The 18,193-nt window shown below is 54.5% G+C and overlaps 5 protein-coding genes and 1 non-coding gene across 6 annotated transcripts; 5 read left to right on the top strand and 1 right to left on the bottom strand.

The window, feature by feature from the left end:
* The first annotated feature begins 219 nt into the window (after nt 1-219).
* IRE1 (bifunctional endoribonuclease/protein kinase IRE1) lies at nt 220-5,202 on the top strand. Its single transcript, XM_076639189.1, has 14 exons — nt 220-246; nt 340-958; nt 1,074-1,426; nt 1,517-1,787; nt 1,871-2,853; nt 2,920-2,933; nt 3,005-3,023; nt 3,098-3,416; nt 3,491-3,865; nt 3,946-4,080; nt 4,166-4,391; nt 4,461-4,522; nt 4,596-4,665; nt 4,740-5,202. The coding sequence occupies exons 2-14, from the start codon at nt 489-491 to the stop codon at nt 4,842-4,844; spliced, it is 3,402 nt and encodes a 1,133-aa protein (XP_076499108.1). The 5' UTR covers nt 220-246; nt 340-488; the 3' UTR covers nt 4,845-5,202.
* A 97-nt stretch (nt 5,203-5,299) lies between these two features.
* BDY24DRAFT_380582 (uncharacterized protein) lies at nt 5,300-8,482 on the top strand. Its single transcript, XM_076639188.1, has 4 exons — nt 5,300-5,754; nt 5,870-6,148; nt 6,221-6,332; nt 6,407-8,482. Exons 1-4 carry the CDS (start codon nt 5,363-5,365, stop codon nt 8,447-8,449), a joined length of 2,826 nt encoding a protein of 941 aa, XP_076499107.1. The 5' UTR covers nt 5,300-5,362; the 3' UTR covers nt 8,450-8,482.
* Nucleotides 8,483-8,682: 200 nt separating this feature from the next.
* DSD1 (D-serine ammonia-lyase DSD1) lies at nt 8,683-10,869 on the top strand (the record flags this gene model as incomplete). The annotated part of the gene is made up of 9 exons (XM_076643122.1): nt 8,683-8,826; nt 8,923-8,986; nt 9,096-9,226; nt 9,325-9,533; nt 9,606-9,723; nt 9,857-10,079; nt 10,210-10,218; nt 10,368-10,678; nt 10,759-10,869. 9 exons carry the CDS (start codon nt 8,683-8,685, stop codon nt 10,867-10,869), a joined length of 1,320 nt encoding a protein of 439 aa, XP_076499106.1.
* Nucleotides 10,870-11,311: 442 nt separating this feature from the next.
* On the top strand, nt 11,312-11,385 carry BDY24DRAFT_t25. The gene has a single exon. It is a non-coding gene; the product is annotated as a tRNA-Ile (tRNA).
* Nucleotides 11,386-12,268: 883 nt separating this feature from the next.
* On the bottom strand, nt 12,269-14,716 carry BDY24DRAFT_433425 (RNA-binding protein; the record flags this gene model as incomplete). Its single annotated transcript, XM_076644113.1, has 10 exons — nt 12,269-12,817; nt 12,912-13,322; nt 13,387-13,463; nt 13,548-13,613; nt 13,705-13,811; nt 13,900-14,130; nt 14,209-14,313; nt 14,397-14,429; nt 14,491-14,544; nt 14,660-14,716. The coding sequence occupies 10 exons, from the start codon at nt 14,714-14,716 to the stop codon at nt 12,585-12,587; spliced, it is 1,374 nt and encodes a 457-aa protein (XP_076499105.1). The 3' UTR covers nt 12,269-12,584.
* Nucleotides 14,717-15,096: 380 nt separating this feature from the next.
* Nucleotides 15,097-18,091, top strand: ARP3 (actin-related protein 3). Its single transcript, XM_076639187.1, has 14 exons — nt 15,097-15,179; nt 15,347-15,451; nt 15,692-15,794; nt 15,906-16,032; nt 16,129-16,203; nt 16,286-16,397; nt 16,505-16,518; nt 16,615-16,748; nt 16,894-17,020; nt 17,123-17,278; nt 17,382-17,507; nt 17,569-17,652; nt 17,756-17,785; nt 17,899-18,091. The coding sequence occupies exons 1-14, from the start codon at nt 15,146-15,148 to the stop codon at nt 17,962-17,964; spliced, it is 1,293 nt and encodes a 430-aa protein (XP_076499104.1). The 5' UTR covers nt 15,097-15,145; the 3' UTR covers nt 17,965-18,091.
* Nucleotides 18,092-18,193: the final 102 nt, after the last annotated feature.

Genomic DNA, 18,193 nt, shown 5'->3' with positions numbered 1-18,193 from the left:
AGAGTGAGACGACGCGGCGGTCCAAAGAAGAGAACAAGAGGAGCTAGGCGGCTGCATAAAATTCGGCTCAGAGGAAGTCGAACAGTGAGATATCATGATAGTTGAAGAGCACGAACCCTGAGAGACGAGCCAGAGGCCAGGTCTTTTACCTGTGAAAGCTCAAAGGTGAGGGGAAAGTGGGGAGACGACGTGGCATCCTCTCCTTCTCTCTAAACGCTCACTCAAGAATCTCATCTTATCTCAGAAGTTCGTTCAAACACCTTCTTGTCGCCCTCCAGACTGTTCGTTATCACTTTCTACTACCAAAACATGCTCTGACCTCTGCCCTTTCTTCTCTAGGAGCAGTTCTATCGGCCATCCCCTCCCTCCTCCTTGCTTGTCCTCTGGTCCTCCCCTTCCCCTCTCGAGCTCAACAGCTCGCTGGAAATGCTCGCTAGCCCCTCCCAATCTTCAACCCAACCCTCCTACACGTTCTATAGCACACCCTCATGCGTCTACCCAGCTTTCTGCTCCCGTTGTTCCTCCTGCTGGTCGTCCCCCCAACGAGTTTAGCGTCTCCCGAGCTCGAGACCCGACCTCCCACGTCTTCCTCCTCCTTCCCTCGTTCGCTGGCAACCTTCACTCCTTCACCAAACCGAATAAAACCATCAGACGTCGTACTCTCACCTCTTCTGCTCGTATCTACCATCGATGGCGCTCTCCACGCTCTCGAACGGTCGACGGGGAGGAAGGTCTGGTCCGTCGAAGGCTTGGGAGGAGTCGACGGCTTCGCCATGGTCGGGAGCGAAGGAACGAGTTTCGAGGATCTCGAGGATTGGGAGGAAGGAGACGAGGAGGAGCGGTTCGTAGTGGATCCTAGGAAGGGAGAGATCTGGTTGGGGAGGAGAGCGTGGCTCGAAGGAAAGGAGGAAGGAGGGGACTGGAAGCTCATGAAACTCGGAGTGACCGTTCCTGATCTGTGAGTATCGTCTTTGGCCTCGATCTCTGCTCGTTCCCACCCAGAAGTAGAGAAGTGCATGAGCTGACATTCTCTCGATTTCCGCTGGTCTTTCGCTCGGCTCTGAAAATCCCAGCGTTCACGCTTCCTTCCAGGCCTCACCCGTCAAGTTCGCTCACGACCCGAATCCAGAACGAATCTTCATTGGGAAGATGGAATCCTCCCTCTTTGGAATCGAACTGGACACAGGGACCATCGTCGGAGAGTTCGGAGGACGTCCTTCCAACGGGGTTCAGTCAGCGGAGAGCGTCGTTCCTTCGAGTTGCGGTGTGGGAGGGCAAGGACTCGGTCGAGGGAGACGTCGAAAGAAGAGTGGCGACGCCGAGATGGACGCTGCTGAGATCGAAGCTATGTTGGACGAGATGGAGTCTGGTCACTCGAAGCACGCAGAGTCGTGTCCCCAGAACCTGCTTTACATCACTCGAACGGGTGAGTCGCACGCATCTTGCTCTCCCTCCCGACGCGTCTTTCCTCGGTTTCAACCTCTTTCTGACTCCTTCACTCTTCGTACTCGATCAGACTATACCCTTCGAATCCACTCTTCATCCTCCTCCTTCTCTCGCACCACTCAAACCCTTCGATACTCGACCTACGGTCCTCCGGATCCAGCACGACTCGACCCTTCCCTCACCGCCATTTGGGGTCAGGGAGCAACAGCCGACGATCGATACGCGATGCTCGCTACTCGCTGGTCGTCGGGAGATCGAAAACTCTCGGCTGGAGTCCTCGGAATCCTTCCTGAAGGGAAGGAACCTCGGTTTTGGGGAGTCGAGATGCCTAATTCCTTGCCGTGAGCTTCACCCTTTCTTCTCCTTCCTATCTTCGCTTCAATCTGCTGACCACCCATTCCTATTCGATCATTTTTCTCTGCAGAATCGCCTTCTTCGACATCCTCTCCCTTCGCACATCCGGTCTCTCCGCGTCGGCTCCGTTCATCCTTCCTCAACCTCTTCCTTCCTCCAACGTCATCAAGATGTCCTCCGCCACCTCAACTTCTCAGAAGGTTCTCTTCATCGGACGATCTTCCACCTCCTCCCTCTTCGCTCTCTCAAAAGACAACTACCCAGCTCTCGGCGATCCAGACTCCTCGCCAGGTCAACATCGTCGAATCGATCTCGAAGGCTACCACTACCTCGACGTATCCGACAACGAGGACGTTTTCGGTCGAGGAAAGAACCAACTTGGAATCGATGGACCTTCGCCGTCGGAGCAGGACTCGAACGGATCGACAGGGAACGCCATCATAAGTTTGGACGAGGACGACACCGTCGATCTGATCGACCCCCTCAAAGCTCCCTCTCGAAGCTGGCTCGTTCACGTCTTCGCCATCTACCTCCCTCTCCTCCTCGTCGGTCTCACTGGACTCTGGAAGTTCCTCGGATCCACCTTCCCTTCACCTGCCTCCCTCGCCGTCTTTTCCTCCCCGTCGAATCGCCAACAAACTCCCCTCCTTCCTCCCTTCGACACCAAACCCGTCTCTCTCTCCACCGTCCTCTCCTCCCCGACCTCTTCTCTCACCAACATCCTCAACGGAAACGGAAACACTCCCTCCTTCGATTCGAAACTCAAGGATCTCCCTCCTCTCCCCGATTCAGTTGACGCGGAGGAGGAGGAAGGTCACCTCGTCGCCTTGGAAGCTGGGATGGCGAACGGGAAGAAAAAGAGGAGGAGAGGGAAGGTGAGAGGGAAGAAGAAGAGTGGGGCGAAGGGCGGGGAGGAGGAGGATGGGGAGGGAGAGGAAGACGAGGCTGGGAAGGACTCTGTGGCTCTCGTCGCGTCTGCGAGGGAAACGCTGGTTGTTGCACCGGTGGTGGTGGTGAAGGACGGTGGACTCGTTGTTTCGGAGAAGCTGTTAGGTGAGTCTGGGTCGTACGTTATATTTCAGAGCTCTCTGGATACTGACTTTGCTCCCTTTTTCGCAGGTGTTGGATCGCATGTGAGCTCGAGCTCCTCTATTTCCTTTCCCACCCGTTTTCTGACTCTTTCTCCGTTTCTGTCTTCTCCCAGGGAACGATGGTTTTCGAAGGTTCGGTGGTCTTGCTTTCGCTCCAGATCAGCCTTCCCAAACCACCAGCTCACCTTCCTCTTTCGTCTTCAAAGGTACCTTCCAATCTCGTCCCGTCGCAGTGAAACGTCTCCTGTCCCACTTCACCACGCTCGCCTCCCACGAAGTCTCCCTCCTCCAATCCACCGACTTCCATCCCAACATCGTTCGATATTTCTACGAGGAGAAGAAGGACCCCTGGCTCTACATCGCTCTCGAGCTTTGCCCAGCATCCCTCGCCGATCTCATCGAGCGACCAACGGAGTTCCCAGACCTCACCAAGCTCTTCGAACCTCAAGCAGCTCTGAAAGGGATCAGTCAAGGAGTCAGACATCTTCACGAGTTGAAGGTGTGCCATCGAGATATCAAGCCTGGGTGAGTTCGAACTCTTCTCGTCGACGCGTCGCTTTCCATGAGCTCATCATTCTTCCTTTCTCTTCGTTCCGCAGGAACATTCTCGTCTCCAAAACCAACTCGAACCGTCTCAAGATGCTCATTTCAGACTTTGGACTCGCCAAACGCGTTCCGGTCGATCAAAGCTCCTACGGTGCTACCATTCCCACACCTTCTTCGACCACGATGATGCCTTCCGGGACGCCTGGATGGAGAGCTCCCGAGGTTCTCATGCGGCGAGGAAGTGAGAGCGAGACCTCAGGAGACTCGGACGACGTTGGGTGGGAGGTTGTTGGAGAGACTGGGTCCGCTGGGAGCGGTCGGGGATCTGGGACGAAGAAGCCGACGTCGAAGAGGTTGACGAGTGCCGTGGACGTGTTTGCGCTGGGTTGTGTGTTCTACTGGGTATTAACGACTGGAGATCATCCCTTGTGAGTTCCTCGGCTTGTCCTTCCGTCGAAGTCTCGAGTCTGACCGTTGTTCATCTTCTCGTGTCTCGTCCCTCTCACAGCGGAGATCGCTACGAACGTGAAGGAAACATCTGTCGGAGTCGATCGAATCTCGATGGTCTACTCAGTCATGGCGAGGAAGGTCAAGAAGCTCGGCATCTCGTTGAGCAGATGATTCGACCTGACAGTTCTGAACGGTTCGTCGCGTCGCACTCTCTCTCAATCCCAGCCCTCGTTCGACTCGTGGGCATTCCCTGACCCGCCTGATTGTTCATTCCGCAGACCTTCCACCTCGAACGTCCTCCTTCACCCCTACTTCTGGTCGCCTGGACGAAGGCTGGCCTTCCTTCAAGACGCGTCGGACAGCTTCGAGATCCTGGAGCGAGACCCTCCTGACCCTCTTCTCGTCGCTCTCGAGCTCGGTTCCTCCAAGGTCATCGGTCCTTCACGGGACTGGATTAGGATGATGGATCAGGGTTTCGTTGAGAGTCTGGGGAAATACAGAAAGGTGAGTCGGACTCTTTTGGGTCTCATCGAAGTTCGAGCTGACCTGTCTTCGCTCTTGCTCCTTCTCCAGTACGACGTCTCTTCTCTTCGAGATCTCCTTCGAGCCCTGAGGAACAAGAAACACCACTTCATGTTCGTCTTGCCTCGACTGATGTCTCGTCCTCCCCTTGTCTCTTTGCTGACTCGAACGATTTTCGCCTCACAGGGATCTCCCACCTGCCGCCAGGGAAGCGATGTCCCCTCTTCCCGAGGGATTCCTCTCCTATTTCACCTCCGTGAGTCACCTCATCTCTCTTCGCAACTCTGCTTTGCCACGCGCTAACTTTGCTCGTCTTTCTCTCCTCTTCAGCGGTTCCCTCTTCTCTTCCTTCACGTCTACTCGGTCGTCGCGTCAAGCTCGATGAGGTACGATCCCAGCTTCAGGGACTACTTCGTCGAGGACGGGAGAGGATAGAGTGGGAGTGGACTACCGTTCTACATCACCTCAACATCACTTTCGACGCTGCGGTTGGACGAAGGAGAAGGACATCGTTGGGAAGGAAACGTCGCCGAGCGACTTCCTCTTCGGTTCGAGCTCTCGTCCTCCAGCTCTTCGATCTTCACCTCGCTTTATCTTGGTTATCTCAGTCTTCTACTATTGTTATTGGTACTTTAATGTCACGAATCGGAGAATATTCGGGAAGCAAGGAGGTTTGAGAAGGAGAGGGAACGGGAGTTGGTGATGGAAGGACTGCGAACGGGAAGGGAAGAGATAATCCGGCAGATGTATATCGGCTTCTATTCGCCATTTCTACTATCAGTTTCTTTCTCTGCTCGGAGACAGTGAGAATAAAGAAAAACATCGAGGAAAGGAGGAGGAAAACAAATCAAACGCGTTTCGCGAGCTCGACCCTTCCCCTCCAACTCCACCTTCCTCCCTCCTCCTTATCTCGCCCTCCGGTTCCTCTCTTTTTTTACTCCTCCTCTTCCTCGATGGCTCCTCATCCCAAGGAGACCTCGCATGCTCCTCTTCCCCTCCCTACGTCTCGGATCAGTCGCCTTTTCCGTCCATTCCTCACCAAACTCGCCTCGCTCGACTCGCTCTTCCTCAACTCTGCTCCCACCGTCCCTCCTCCGATGGCGACGCGCTCGACCAGGACGTATTCCAAGAACGATGCGGCCAAGTCTGGAGACTACTCTGGTTCAGCGAAGGGACTTCCAGTCTTTGAACGAGGCAAGAAGTTCAAAAGGGCAACACCGAGGTCGATGCCAAAGGAGCTAATTGCCATCCCTCCTCCTTCTGGAAACAAGCAGAGGCCTACGGAGAAGGCTATCTCAAACTCGAGGCTTCCTCAGCTTCCTTCGATAGAGATGGCAGAAGTTTCGTGAGTCTGAAGTGGGAGCGAGAGACTCGTGAATCATTGTTGTTCAGCTCTGACCTTTCCTTCCCTTCCCTTCCTTTCTTCTCCTCCAACAACCTCTGCTTTACCTCTCGCTCAGCAAACGAGTCTACGCCGCCGTTCAAGCGTTCAACAACATCCTCGACGTCGTGTATCCTGTCGGATCAACCTCAGTAGCAGATCAGGTGGGAGTCGAAGCCTTGGGAGCCACTTGCGCACGACGAGTCGGAGAGAACATCGAACCATGGATCGAGGCTCAGCTTCAGGAGGAGTTCGGTTACGTTCCCAACTCGGAAGAAGAGCTCAGTTCAGGGGTGGAGGGGAGGAGGATTGAATTGAGGGATGATTGGTGGGAAGGGGTGCCAGAGCATTGGCGAAGGTGAGCTTCGACTTTCCTTCCCTCTCCCCCCCTCCCGCTCGAGCTCATCCTTTCCGTCCTGCTTTCCATTAGGTTTTCTGTTCCTGTTCATGCCATTACCATCGCTATCGGACTCAACATCCCTATGCACGGACTTTACGAAGCTCTCCTGGATGCTTGCATCGCACGAGCAGCCGTCTATGAGGTGAGCTCTCAAGACAAGGAACGTCGCGTCGTCGAGTCTGCGTGAAAGCTCATGTCCTTCTTCTCACTCTGCAGGTCTCCCTTCTTCTCCCTCACATGATCCACCACGCCTACACCCTTCCTTCTTCCTCGATCAACTCTCCAGGACCCTCCTACCTCCCTACCATCTCAAGAAAGGTCCCCTTCCCTTCGGTCCCTCTCGGGTCTCGATGGCAATCCGTCGTCAACAAAGCCGTCGCTTCGGTGCTTACATGGCTGGATCACGTCTCAGGAGAAGATCTCAATCAGGATTCGTTCGAGGATCGTTGGCTGGGAGACGCCATCGACGGGTTGATTCGAGACGGAGAGTCCAAAGGAGCAGGAGGAGCTCGTCTTCTTCTCGAAGTCGTTCAAACGGTCCTGGATCACCATCTTCGCGAGACGGTGTCGGAGCTCTTCGTACAGAGACTATCGGCTTGGACTCAGTACATGATCTTCCTCAGCAACACCCTTCGACTTCGCGACCCTTCGTCCACCGTCGTCACCTCCATCGACGCGTCTCTCAAAGACCTCTGCGACCTCCTCAACGATCGACTCTCCCCCTCCGACCTCCAACCTATCGCCACAGCCGTCCTCGCCCTCGAACTCCACTCCATCTGGACGCGATCCCTCTCCTACCCAACCGAAGACAACCCTCCCATCACCCCGCCTCGAGTCCTCTGCGACTCCGTCGAGTTCTGCTTCCTCCCTCACATCCTCTCCTCCCACACCTCCGTCTCCACCGTCCTCACCCTCGCCACGTCCCTTCGATTGCTCTCCCTTCCTACCATCGAGAGCCGCTTCCTCGAATGCGCTCTCGAAGAGTACGACCGACTCTCTCCCTTCTCAGACTCGACGATCCTCTCCCCGGAAGAGCTACAAGCGGACGCTGTCACCCTCGAGGAGCTTTCGGATCTCGCTACGGATGCGGAGAGAAGGAGGATCGCCGCCAACGTCGGAGACGGAGGAACTCCAGGAGGAAGTGCGAAGGGGATGCGATGGGAGGAGATGGTTGGAGCTTGGGTGGAAGCTACCCCTGCTGGAAGGAAGACGAGGGTTGTTCGCCGACCGAGGCAGCAGCTGAGTCCTCTCACGGACGAGGAGAGCTCGGAGGAGGAGGAGGAAGAGGAGGAGAACGACGAGTCGGACGACCCGATGGACGCGCTCGACGATAGCAGTGGCGAGGAGAATGAGGTGGTTTTGTCGAAGGAGGATCGAGGGTTGAAGAGGATGGGAAGGATGTCGTTGGATGGACCTTCGTCGATAGCTTCCGACGAGGAGGACGAAGATGAGGAGGTGGTGGTGGAAGTTGGTGTCGAGGAGACGGAGGAGGAGGAGGACGAAGACTTCGAAGCCCAAGAGGACGAACAAGAGGACCTCGACGCGCCTTCCTCTCCACCCGACGAGCTCGCCGCTCCTTCCTCCTCCTCTTCACCAGTACCACCACCTCGTCCAACCTTCAAGCGAGCCAGAAACTCATCTCCCATCCCTTCATCGCACGTCGACTCTCTACCCTCGAAACCCGTCTTCAACCTCAACAAGATCCCTCCTCGAGACCTCCGGCTCTCCACCCTCGTTCTCAGCCGACCGCCTCGACGAATGCACACCTCCCTTCCCGACCCACCACGCGCTGGACCGTCTACTCCCTCCCTCTCCTCCAAAGCTCCTCCTCCGTGGCTCTTCTCTCGCTTCTCACCAGCGGCAGCCTCTCCCCTTCGCCGCCTCGGAACCTCCTCCCTCGTCCCCGCCTCTCCCTCCCCACTCCTTCCCTCCCGACTCAACACCTCCTGCGTCCCTCTTCGAAAGACTTCCCTCCAAAATCCAATCATCGTCTCCTCCTCTCCCAGCAAATTCGGGTCCTCACCTGCGAAGAAGAAGACGCGTCGAACGGAGGAAGACGACGACGACGAAGGATTCGAGCAGGAGAACGAGGAGCCCGGACCACCGTCGTCGGAGGGAGACGACATGAACCTGTTTGATGCTTCCTCCCCGGCGGTGAAGCTGAAGCCGTTGAGAATTGGAACGAGGAATGCTGGTGGGATGAGGGAGAGGTTGGGGAGGAGGAGAGTTGTGTTTGGTTTGACGCGAGAGGAGGTCTGAGGGTGCTCCCATTTTTGTAGATGTGATACACTCGGTTTGTTGCTTTGATAGATATGTACCTGTAGATGGATCCTCGCTGCGGTGTGTTCCCTTAGCGACCGAGACAAGTCAGGGAGGCAAGGGCGCTCTTCGCTTGAATCGCCGTCGAGAGAGATCCCAGCGGCCAACTCTGCCTTTCCTCCTTCCTTCCTCTCTTTCAACCCTCACTCGCAACCTCTTCAGCTCTCAGCAACATGGTTCTTCCTCCTCAGACTTCTACTCCATACCTCCTCACCACTCTTCCAGCCAAGGCTCCCCTCCAAGATGCCATGGTCGGGCTGAAGCTCAACCAGCTTCGAACACCTGCTTTGATCATTGACAGGTCTCGTTTCGCCGAGGTCAGTTCTACGTATCCCCTTGCTTTCCTTCTGGTCGACTTCGAAAATCATCTCTTTCCCCTTGCTGACCTTCTTTCGAACCTTCTTCCCACTCAGAACTGTGCAAAGATGCACGATAAAGCGAAAGCTTTCGGTTCATCGTTCCGAGCTCACGTCAAGAGTTCGTCCAGCTTTCTCTTCCTCCCAAGGGTCTTTCGGATCTAAACCTTGGCCTTGATCATTCTCTAACGTGTCTCCTCTTCGTCTGCTCTCTCTCTACTCTCGAACAGGTCACAAAACCATGGAGGGAACTCGTCTTCAGCTCGTCTCGTCCTCTGGAAAGAGCTCGACGACGATCGTCTCTACCATGCAAGAGCTCTGGCAGCTTCTGCCTCTCTTCGAGGAAGGAATCGCTACAGACGTGAGCTCTCTTTTCGTCCCCTCTCTTAAGATGAAACGTCGTTTAGACCGAGAAGGTGTTGGAGCCGACACTGACACCCTTCCCTCTTCCCTTTCCAGGTCCTCTACGCTCTCCCTCTTCCCCTCACTCTTCTCTCCGACCTCTCCTCCTTCCAAGATCGTATCACGCCCTTTGGAGGTCAGCTCCTGATCATGATCGATCACCCCGATCAAGTCAAGGGTCTCGAGGAGTTCGAGAAGGTGGCAGCCCTCGACCCCTCGTACGAGAGCAAGTTCAAGTGCTTTGTTAAGGTCAACCAGGGAGGAAAGTACGTAGTATCGTCGTTATTCTCTTGCAGCTTACCCTCGAGGTTTGAGAGCTGATTCTCTCTTTCCCTCAGCCGAGCTGGAATCATTCCGTCGGACGAGGTTCTCCCAGCTCTAATCTCCACCATCCTCGCTTCGCCCGTTCTCAAGCTCTTTGGGTTCTACTGTCACGCTGGAAACGCCTACGCTTCTGTGAGTGCACCTTTCTTCCGTGTTCAAGAAGGCGAAGAGGAAGGCGTCAAGATGCAACGCGTCGAAGAGCACGACGCGCACCGGCTGATCTCTCCTCGTTCCGTCGCTCCTGTTCCCCCTTTTCGACATCTAGACCTGCTGTGAAGATGCTCATAGCTACCTCGAGACGGAAGTCGAGTGTGCCGACGGTGCTGGACGAATGGCGACCTCCCTCCTCGCCGAGCTCTCCCCTTCTCTCCAGTCCAAGTACAAGGACACTCGTTGGGTTCTGAGCGTTGGAAGTACTCCTACGGCTCATTCAGCTGGTACTGAGGAGGATGGGAAGCGAGCTGAACTCTCGGGCGATCTGGAATTACGTTCGTCGCATTTCTCTTTCCGTCGCGTCGTCGCTCTCGCTCTTTCTCGCTCTTCTTTCATCCCTCTTCTCTGTGCTCACTTCAGGAGCTGACCTTCATTTCTCTTTATTCCTTGCATACTTCTTCTCAGATGCTGGAAGTTCGTACTCAACCTCTTTCCGTCCTCTTCTCATCGTCGCCGACGCCCTTCCCCAATCACCTTCCCGCCCTGTCCCGCCCAACGTTTGCTAGGCTACCTCTTCCCATCGCTGATTTGCCCCCTTTTCAAAACTTGCCCTTTGTACCCAGACTATCCCCTCCTCGATCTCCAGCAACTCTCTACAGGACTCGCAACCCTCCCCTCCGTCGGCTGCTCCGTCATCTCTACCGTTATCTCCTCCTACGACCTTCGGTCTGAGAAGATGTGCGATGCTGGGTGCATCGCCATGTCAAAGGACGTCGGACCGGAGAAGGGTTTGGGCCGGGTTTTGAACCTCGATGAGACGACGACGGGTTGGAGGTTGGGACGAGTCAGTCAGGAGCACGGACTTTTGGTGAAGAATGACAAGGAGGGAGAAGCGAAGGCGTTGGAAATTGGGCAGAAGATCAGGATTGTACCTGTGAGTAGAGTCTCGAGACGAGGAAGACCCGAGTTGAGCGAGCTCGAAACTGACGCGTCGCTTCCCCGTTCTCTTTTCAGCAACATGCCTGCATCACCCTCGCTGCCTATCCCTTCTACTACATTGTTGACTCATCTGAGGAAGATGCAGACACCGTTGTTGATGTTTGGGTTCCGTGGAAGGGGTGGTAAACGGAAGTGAGTTGGGAAAGGGAGAGGCGTCGCTTCATTCTTTCGTGAGCAGATATAATTAGAGTTCTTCAAGCGAAGGTTCATCAGGGAATCAGAGCAACTACTCAGACAGCCGCCACAATTCAGAGCTCGTGTGGGTTGAGGGAGGAAGCAACTCGAGAGGAGGAGAGGAGAGGAGAGGGAAAGGTTTGAGCGGAAAAAGGTCGCGTCTCGCTCGTTCCCCCCCCCCTCCCCCTTGTCTGGCTCCAACACCTCGAGTTTGCCCTGTTTTCTCGACCCTCTTAACCTCTCAGGCTCGTACAGAGAAGAGAACAAGTTACGAACGGGAATGCTTTTCGAAGATGTGTCCATCCCTGGGTGAGATTTCGAGCAAAGAGATACTAGCAGGGAGCGGGGGAAACGTTGACAAGAGAAGTCGTTTCTTCCTTCTTCTTCCTTATTTGATCGATTAGCTCAGCTGGTTAGAGCGTGGTGCTAATAACGCCAAGGTCTTGGGTTCGATCCCCACATTGATCATTTTTTTTGGCTGTCGGAAACCGAGATCTACAAGTTCGTTGGACGGTCGAGGGAGCGACGCGGTAAGAGCGTCGGACGCGTCGTCTGGACCTCCCCGAACTTGAACCATCCGCTTTTTTTGGAGTTTCGACTGCATTTGCTTGACGAAGGAGGTGTAGTACTGAAACCCAGCTGGGAGAGAGATTGGATCGATTTGCTTTGAAAGGGAAGGAGGGAGGACGGATTGAACGCGGGGAGCGACGACGCGCCACGGAGTGTGAAGTCGAGACGCGATCAGATCCTCTCCCCAGCAACCGGAAATTGTAGTTATCCTTCTGAAAATTGCTCCAGCCTGTTCCTTAGCCTGATGATAAGACACTGTATGAGTTTCAGAGCAAATTTTCAAGCGAGAGAAGCGTGAGGTCGCTGGTCTCCCTTCCCTCCTCCTCTCCTCCCCGCTCTTTCACGAACGAGTTTTCGATCAGCCACGACACAACTACTTCCTGCTCACTTTGAATTCTTCTCTCCCACCTTTCCTTAAGATGAAGGTGGGATGTGGTTCGACGACCCTGTGAAGTCAGAAGTCGATGTATCTATGCACGGATCCGGAGCTGTAGAAGCAACGAAAGGAGAGAGGAACGAGGTCGGAAGGGAGTACATGCGCTCTCGTCGCTCGCTCCTCTCTCTCTCCATTCCTTCCTATTAGTCCTCGTCGAGGAAAATGTCGGCAGGTCCAGACCACTGGTAAGATGGAGCGAAGAGCGAACAACCCAGGGAAGACGTGAGAGGTACAAATTGAAGATCAGGAGAAAGGTGAAGAAGGCGACGCGTCCTCCCTGCTTCTCAAGTTTCCTCTCCCTCCCTTCGTTCTTCCTCCCTTCGCAGCATCTCTCGCGCAACATGATACCAGCAGAGAAATCATCGGAGTCAAACGAAGAAAGTTGTGTGTGCATAAAAAATGAAGCGAGTCGTACGTGAAAGAGAACGAAAGAAAGGAGGACGACGTTATGCGATACGAAGAGAGGGAGTACATGTGGGGATGGAGGTGACGCGAGACGTGAACGAATAGAAAACAAACAAGCAAAGATGGCCACTGAGGCGAGAGACGTGTGAGAGAGATGCGAGACGTGAAGCGAGAAAAGCAAGACGAGAAACCGAAACCGAAACCGAAACCAAAAGCAAAGCGACTTCCCAACTACTGAACGAGATCCTTCCTCGAGCTACTGCTGCTGAGGTCCTCCTCCCCCTCCTCCGAGCGAGTACTGCTGCTGCTGATGACCTTGACCTTGTTGACCGAACTGAGGGAGGAAAGGCATGCCAGACGATCCTCCTCCAGCCGTGGCGACCATTCCTCCGGCAAGTTGCTGCTGGATATATCGCTGCTGATCTGCCTCGGTGTGTAAAAGAGGAGACTGTTGGAACTGGCCAGCGTCGGTATACGGGGAGGATTGAGCTGAACGAAAACGAAAGACGACGCGTCGAAAGAAGGAGCTTCAGTCCGACTCAACTTGACCTAAACAGGAAGCGAAGAACAGAACGGAACTCACCCGAAGTAGGAGTCATCATCATCGCCCCTCCTCGAATGCTCGTTCCTCCTTGAGGTCCTCCTTGTTGCCAGACGTGAGGATTGACAACGAACTCGCCTCCGCCTCCGCCTCCTCCTCCGCTCATGGGAGCTCGAACGATTCCTCCTTGAGCGCCGTAAGCTGACATGGGACCTCGAGGAGCCGACAGGAGTTGCTGTTGTTGCTGAGGGAACTGCTGCTGCTGCTGCTGCTGTTGATGTTGTTGAGAGGGAGGAGCGGGAGCTCGGAAGTTGGGCTGTTGACCTTGAAGTTGTTGAAGGTGAGGAGGAGGAGCTCGACCTCCTGGACCGATGGGGAGTTGTTGACCGAGGGGAACATGAGGACTTCGGTATACAGATGAGGAGGTAGAGGTGGACGCGGAAGGGTTGGGATCTACGAGAGAGAAAGGGGAGTGATGAGATCGACGCGACGCAAACGAAAAGAAAACAAAACGGACCTTTGGGCAAGGTTTTAAAGGGATTTCCGGCCGAGGTTGAAGCGTAGGTAGCTAGAGCATGTCGGCCTTGGAACTCACTGTGAGACGGAAAAAGGAGAAGGAAGAAGTCAGCTCGATGGGGAAAGTGCGAACAAAGAGAGCGAAAAGAGGATGAAACGAACTTGACGTCGAACCAATGCTTGATGGCGTCGGCGTTCTCGGCGGAGTGAGCTTCGACGAAGGCAATACTGGAGGAGTAAGATGGGACGACAGAGAATGCGAGGTCAGCACAGGTACCGAAGCGAAGAAAGAAGAAAGGGAGAAGACGACGAAACCGACCCTTTGCTCTTTCCGTTGACCTTATGCTCGGCGAAGGTGATGTCTTCGTGCTTCAACTTGACGTTAACCATCAAGGCTACTCTTCTGATGTCCTCGTCGGTGGTGTACTGTACGAGAACCAGGGCGAGGCTCGAGTCAGCTTCGATCAATCTCTTCCGATGTCGACGCGTCGCTCGAGCTGACTCGAAGACTCACCCAAGAGAGATCTCCGATGTACAAGGCATCCATCTGAGGACCTAGGTTCGAAATCCCCAATCCAGGGTTGCCTTGATGCTGCTGAAGGTTCTGGCTCGTCGAGTAGGCTTGATCTCCGAGAGGACTGTCGGGAGGGACGGGAATCGGTCGAGGGAAGGTTTGGCCGTGAGCGGGAGAGGGAGAATGTTGAGGGCCTTGTTGAGTCTGAGCTCGGATGGACTTGGAGAGATTCTGAGAGGAGGACAGAGTGAGGAAGGGGGTTCAGTTTTGAAGAGAGGAGGAACGAACGAACGAAAAAGAAGAGCTCACGCCGAGGTCGAACACTCCTCCTGGAGACGGGTCGAACGAAGGAGTTGAGTCAGGAGTAGGGAGATCTCCCTTTCCACTCTGGAGCTGAGTTCGATCGTTGGAGTGCTATAGAGAAAAAAAAGCGAAGGATCCGAGTCAGACGAGACGAGGAGGAGCGCTCGAGAAAGTGTGTTGCCGACGTGACTGACCTCTCGAGGTTCCTTCTGTTGAAGGCTGGGTTTCTGAGAGATCAAAGAGGCTCGTCAGAATCCCAAGGAAAGACAGGAGAGACGAAGAACTCACTTCGTGTTCGGTGTTCATGTCAAGGAATCTGAGGAGAGGATCGACGAGAGTGGACTGAGAGAGGGCAACGGACGAAGAGGTCGTCAGCAAGTTCCTCCTCCAGAAAGCCAAAGCGTAGCCGCTGTACTCACCTGAAGCGAGGTCGTGAAGTGAGAAGGTGATTCGATACCTGATCGAGAAGAAAAAAAATGAGGAAGAGGAAGGAAGCAGGGTGAGCTCGTGACATCTCGAGAGTGGAAGCAGAACCAGATCCGTCCACCTTGCCCGTTTCTCCTTCCTCTGAACAACCCAAGTTCGAAAGGGACGATGAGACGTACAGATTTAGATCGACTGGTAATAGTTTGAGCCTTGAAGACGAGGCAGAACGGAAGAAAACCCTCTCAAAGGGAGCTCAAGGAACGAGGAAGCGAGTGGCAAATAGAAGGAGCTTCTGGAGCTTCGTCTGGTCGATCCAGAGTCCAGAAATGAAAGAGGTTACTCTTTGAAGCATGCTCTTCGATATGGCGAAGTTTTGAAGATCTTACCTGCTGCTTTTGGTGGAGGGATGATGGCTGTCGAGAGGGAGGGAACGAGCCAGCTCTCCCTCTCTTCAGCTTCCGCGGGTTCACCTCGTCACCTCAACCACGACCATTCTCTCTCTCTCCCATCTTCCATCATGAGCAGACTCGCACCCCTCGTTATCGACAATGGTAAGCAGCTTCTTTCTTCACAAGGATGAATATCTGGAAGGAGGAGGGAGGAGAAAGAGGGAGCAGGAGAGGGAGAGCTGGCATCTCCCTTCCCTCGCTCGTCCCCGACCTCCTTTCGTTCGAGAGCTTTGCTGACCTGTTTCTCAATGGTTTGGCTGGCTGATCAGGTACTGGATATACCAAGATGGGATTCGCTGGGAACTCTGAACCTTCCTTCACTTTCCCTACGGTCATCGCGACGAGAGAAGCAGGAGGAGGAGGAGGAGGAACAGGTTCGTCCACGCACCTTCCCATCTCGTCAACCTCTCGAGCTTCCCTACTAGAGGGTTACATCTTCTGAAGGGCCTAGAGCTGACGAACTCTTCTTCCCTCTTCTCTTCCATCTTTGTCCCATTTCAAACCTCCTCCTCCTCGTCCCACACCTCACCTTGGAACCTCAACCTCACTCGATCCACCTCCTCCCTCGCTTCTCCTTCGACTGTGACGCTGCTCCCTATCCTTCGCCTCGACAGCACGAGGACCACCAGTAGCGAACAAACCATCCCATCTCGCATCCAAACGTGGTATCGAGGATCTCGACTTCTACATCGGAGACGAGGCCGTCGCCAACTCAAAGTGAGTCGTCCTCCTCCTTCCTTTCCTTCCGAGCGAGCTCGCACACGAACGCCCTTTTGTTTCGATCGAGCTCACCGTCCTTCTCCTTCCCTCCTTCCTCTCCTTCTTCAGAACCTACTCTCTCCATAACCCCATCAAACACGGATTGATCGACAACTGGGATCACATGGAGCGGTTCTGGGAGCAGAGCATCTTCAAGTACCTCCGAGCTGAGCCTGAGGATCACCACGTCTTGCTCGTTCGTCCTTCCTTCCTCTCTGCCTCCCGCTCCAAGCCCATTTCGCTCTCTCCTCGAACCGGAAGTTAATCAGTGCCCTCCTTGTTATTGGAACAGACGGAACCTCCTCTCAACCCTCCAGAGAACAGGGAGAACGCTGCCGAGATCATGTTCGAGTCTTTCAACGTTCAGGTTCGTCCCTCTTCTACCTCAAATCTAGTGACCCTCCGAACGAGCTGAGAGCTGATCCTTTATCTACTCTGCTTGCACACAGGGTCTCTACATCGCCGTTCAAGCCGTGCTCGCTCTCGCTGCCAGTTGGACGCACGGAAACTCTGAGCGAAACTTGACCGGAGTCGTTATCGATTCAGGAGATGGAGTCACTCGTTCGTCTTTTCCTTTGTCGCTGCTCGCTCCTGTGCTCCTCCTTGTCTTTGTCGACCCGTCACGACCAGATGCTGACGTTTCCTCGTTCCTTCTGGTCGATCTACAGACACTATCCCCGTCGTTCGTCCCTCCGTTCTGGGTTCTCGACCTGCCTCACTCGTCCCTCTCTCTCGACCTCAAGCTGACCTTTCTCTTCCTTCCTCTTTGTCCCTACAGGCTGAAGGTTACGTTATCGGATCCGCCATCAAGCACGTCCCCATCGCCGGAAAGGACATCACCTCTTTCGTTCAGCAGCTCCTTCGTGATCGAGGAGAGACCGCCAACATGCCTCCCGAGGATCAGCTTCGAGTGTACGTTCCATCTCTCCCTTCAACAGCTCAATTTGAGCTGCCAGCTTTGATTCTAGGACCCGAACGAGACGCCGAGGGACAGACAGGCTCGTCGAGAACGAAAGAGCTAACCTTTCGCGTCCCGCTTCCCTTCCTCCTTCTTCAGAGCTCAGCGAATCAAGGAGGACTACTCTTACGTCTGTCAGGATATGGTCAAGGAGTTCAAGAAGTACGACGATGATCCTTACAAATGGTTCGCCAGGTTCGAGGGAGAGCACAGCGTGACTGGAAGGGTTCGTTAAACGCTCGACTCTTCTCCCTTCCGTTTTCGCTCAAGCGGCCCACATACCCCATCTGACCTTTGCCTTTCCCGCCTTTTTTCTCCTCTTTATCAGAAATACGGAGTCGACGTCGGATGGGAACGGTTCCTCGCTCCCGAGATCTTCTTCAACCCCGAAATCGTTTCGTCCGATTTCCTGACGCCGCTGCCAGAGGTCGTCGACAACGTTATCCAGGCTTCCCCCATCGATGTTAGGAGAGGATTGTACAAGGTTCGTTTCTATACCTCCTCCCACGTCTGCTGGTCTCGCCCGAACGAATCCGAGCAAGACGCGTCGACTGACCGTCGTTTCTCTCTCTCCTTTCTTCCACCAGAACATCGTTCTGTCGGGAGGATCGACCATGTTCAAGAACTTTTCGCAGCGACTGAAGAGGGATTTGAAGAACATCGTCGACAGCAGGGTTGCGTTGAGTGAGAGCGCGTCGGGAGGACACATGAGGGTTCGTTCGACTCGTTTTCTTCCTGTTCTAAATTCGGGCTGACTCTTTGCCTCGTCATCAGTCGTCTGGTGTGGAGGTGAACGTTATCTCGCACGCGAAGCAGAGGTACGCTGTTTGGTACGGAGGAAGTTTGATGGCCTCGCTGGTGAGTCCATTTCGGCCTTCTCTTGACCTCTCTTTCTCTCATCACTCCTTCGTCCGCACAGCTGCTGACCTCTATCATCTCTCTCTCGCCTCTCGTCTCATAGCCCGAGTTCAACTCCTACTGCACGAGCAAGGTTCGTCTCGTCCCTCTCCCTTCCTTCGCCTTCGCCTTCGCCTCCGCCTCGCCTCGTCTCTCACTCACGCTGACCTCTTCCCTTTTCTTCCCCTCTTGCTTTCCCTCGCTCAGGCTGACTACGAGGAGTACGGTCCTTCGATCGTCAGGAAGTTCAGCACTTTCGGTAGCCCGCACTAGATTATTCTCCTTTCGTAGGACTTCGAACGAAGGCCGTCCTCGACGTACCCACGATTATAGGTTCCTTTTCATATGTTTTGACGTGTTTTTGCTCCCTGCTTCTCTTTGGATCTATTCTTTCATCTTACTCGGCGGTGTTGCAACGAAGCAGGAGTACGAGAAAGACGAAAAGAGAGAGGAAAGGAGGGAAAAAGACTCTACCCACGAGATAGACTAGAAAGTGGCATGA

Source organism: Mrakia frigida (assembly GCF_051309035.1).
Source record: "Mrakia frigida strain ATCC 22029 unplaced genomic scaffold BDY24scaffold_6, whole genome shotgun sequence".
Lineage (NCBI taxonomy): Eukaryota > Fungi > Basidiomycota > Tremellomycetes > Cystofilobasidiales > Mrakiaceae > Mrakia > Mrakia frigida.
This window is presented reverse-complemented; position numbering and strand designations above follow the sequence as displayed.